The following is a 1,297-nucleotide window of genomic DNA, read 5'->3' as shown; positions in this document are numbered from 1 at the left end:
GTATACATAACAGTTTATATGTTATTATATGCTAGTTTCCAGACTGAAATTTCTAGTCAGGGTTCATTATACCCACAGTTCATCATGAAGTTGGAGAAGAGCATGCACTTCCTAGCATTTCTGCTCATAGTTCTTCAGTGTGGGATGTCCCTTGGACAGAAGACTTCAAATATTGATGAGTTACTTAACTGGTGTTTAGATGCAAGGCATCACAAAAAGTCGCCTGGACCAGAGGGTGATCTTTTCAAACAGGTACGTGAATTATGCTTAGGAATTTGAATTATATATGAAACATATTTATATATAGTTTGGCTTAAATTATTTGAAAGTATTGCTTTATCACATGTATCATATCTTTTTATATATAATTGAATTACTTTGTTTTTTATTGCTAGTTTATATTGTATATGAAAAAATATTTCAATTGCAGTGTACTCCATGGAAAACGAGAGCTTGTTGCACAGAAGAAGTTACAAGGAAAATTCATGAAGACAGTCTCTACAGTTTTAATTTTAATCACTGTATGCACCAGACAAGGAAGGAAATGTCACCTGAATGCCACAGACACTTTAAACAGGACCACTGCTTCTATGAATGCTCTCCAAATATTGGTCCCTTTGTTGTGTCAGTAAGTTGTCTTTTTTTATTTCTGTTCTTCATATATGAAAAAAATATGATTGCAAATGTAAGGATTGCATTAACAGTACACTTAGTAATAATTTTTATTATTCAATAAGTAGTTTAGATCTTCCTCCTTCTCCTGTCCTGGTTTAGATAATTAGGTAGGGGTTGAATGAAACTCAGATATGCTATAATAAAATTTTGTATATTGCAAATTTTCTAAACTAATACACACAGCAATAAAAACAACAAATTCATATCAGCTTTAATTCTGCAGTCAGCATTTCAGATTTCATGCTGTTTATTCTCATTTGAACAGGAGAAACGATCATGGCGAAAAGAACGTTACTTCAATGTCCCACTCTGTGCAAGTGACTGCGAAGCATGGTTCAGCAGCTGTGCAGATGATTACACTTGTACAGACAATTGGTCACGGAATTTTGAATGGCTTGAGAGTTCACAGTGTACTTCGGGTACAAAGTGTAAAACCAATTTTTGTCCAAAAGGGTCAGACTGCAGGACATTCAAGGAGATTTACCTGACAGCTCAAAATTTCTGTGAAAAAGTAAGTAACACTTTATTAAGATTTTGTTGATAGATATTTTAGTCACCACCATATGGATATAAATCCCTTTGTGTAAATGTAAAAGTAATAAGTAAATGATTTAATAATGAC

At 33.3% G+C, this 1,297-nt stretch overlaps 1 protein-coding gene across 2 annotated transcripts in view; it reads left to right on the top strand.

The window, feature by feature from the left end:
* Window positions 1-1,297, top strand: part of LOC119581928 (folate receptor gamma-like) — a 4,463-nt gene that overhangs the window by 1,718 nt on the left and 1,448 nt on the right. For both annotated transcript variants that reach the window (XM_037930103.1, XM_037930102.1), the window contains exons 2-4: window positions 79-252; window positions 431-628; window positions 941-1,186. In XM_037930103.1, the coding sequence (XP_037786031.1) occupies window positions 85-252; window positions 431-628; window positions 941-1,186 (612 nt within the window). In that variant the 5' untranslated portion in view covers window positions 79-84. The remainder of the gene's footprint in view (window positions 1-78; window positions 253-430; window positions 629-940; window positions 1,187-1,297) is intronic.

Source organism: Penaeus monodon, chromosome 15, assembly GCF_015228065.2.
Source record: "Penaeus monodon isolate SGIC_2016 chromosome 15, NSTDA_Pmon_1, whole genome shotgun sequence".
Taxonomy (NCBI): Eukaryota; Metazoa; Arthropoda; class Malacostraca; order Decapoda; family Penaeidae; genus Penaeus; species Penaeus monodon.
This window is presented reverse-complemented; position numbering and strand designations above follow the sequence as displayed.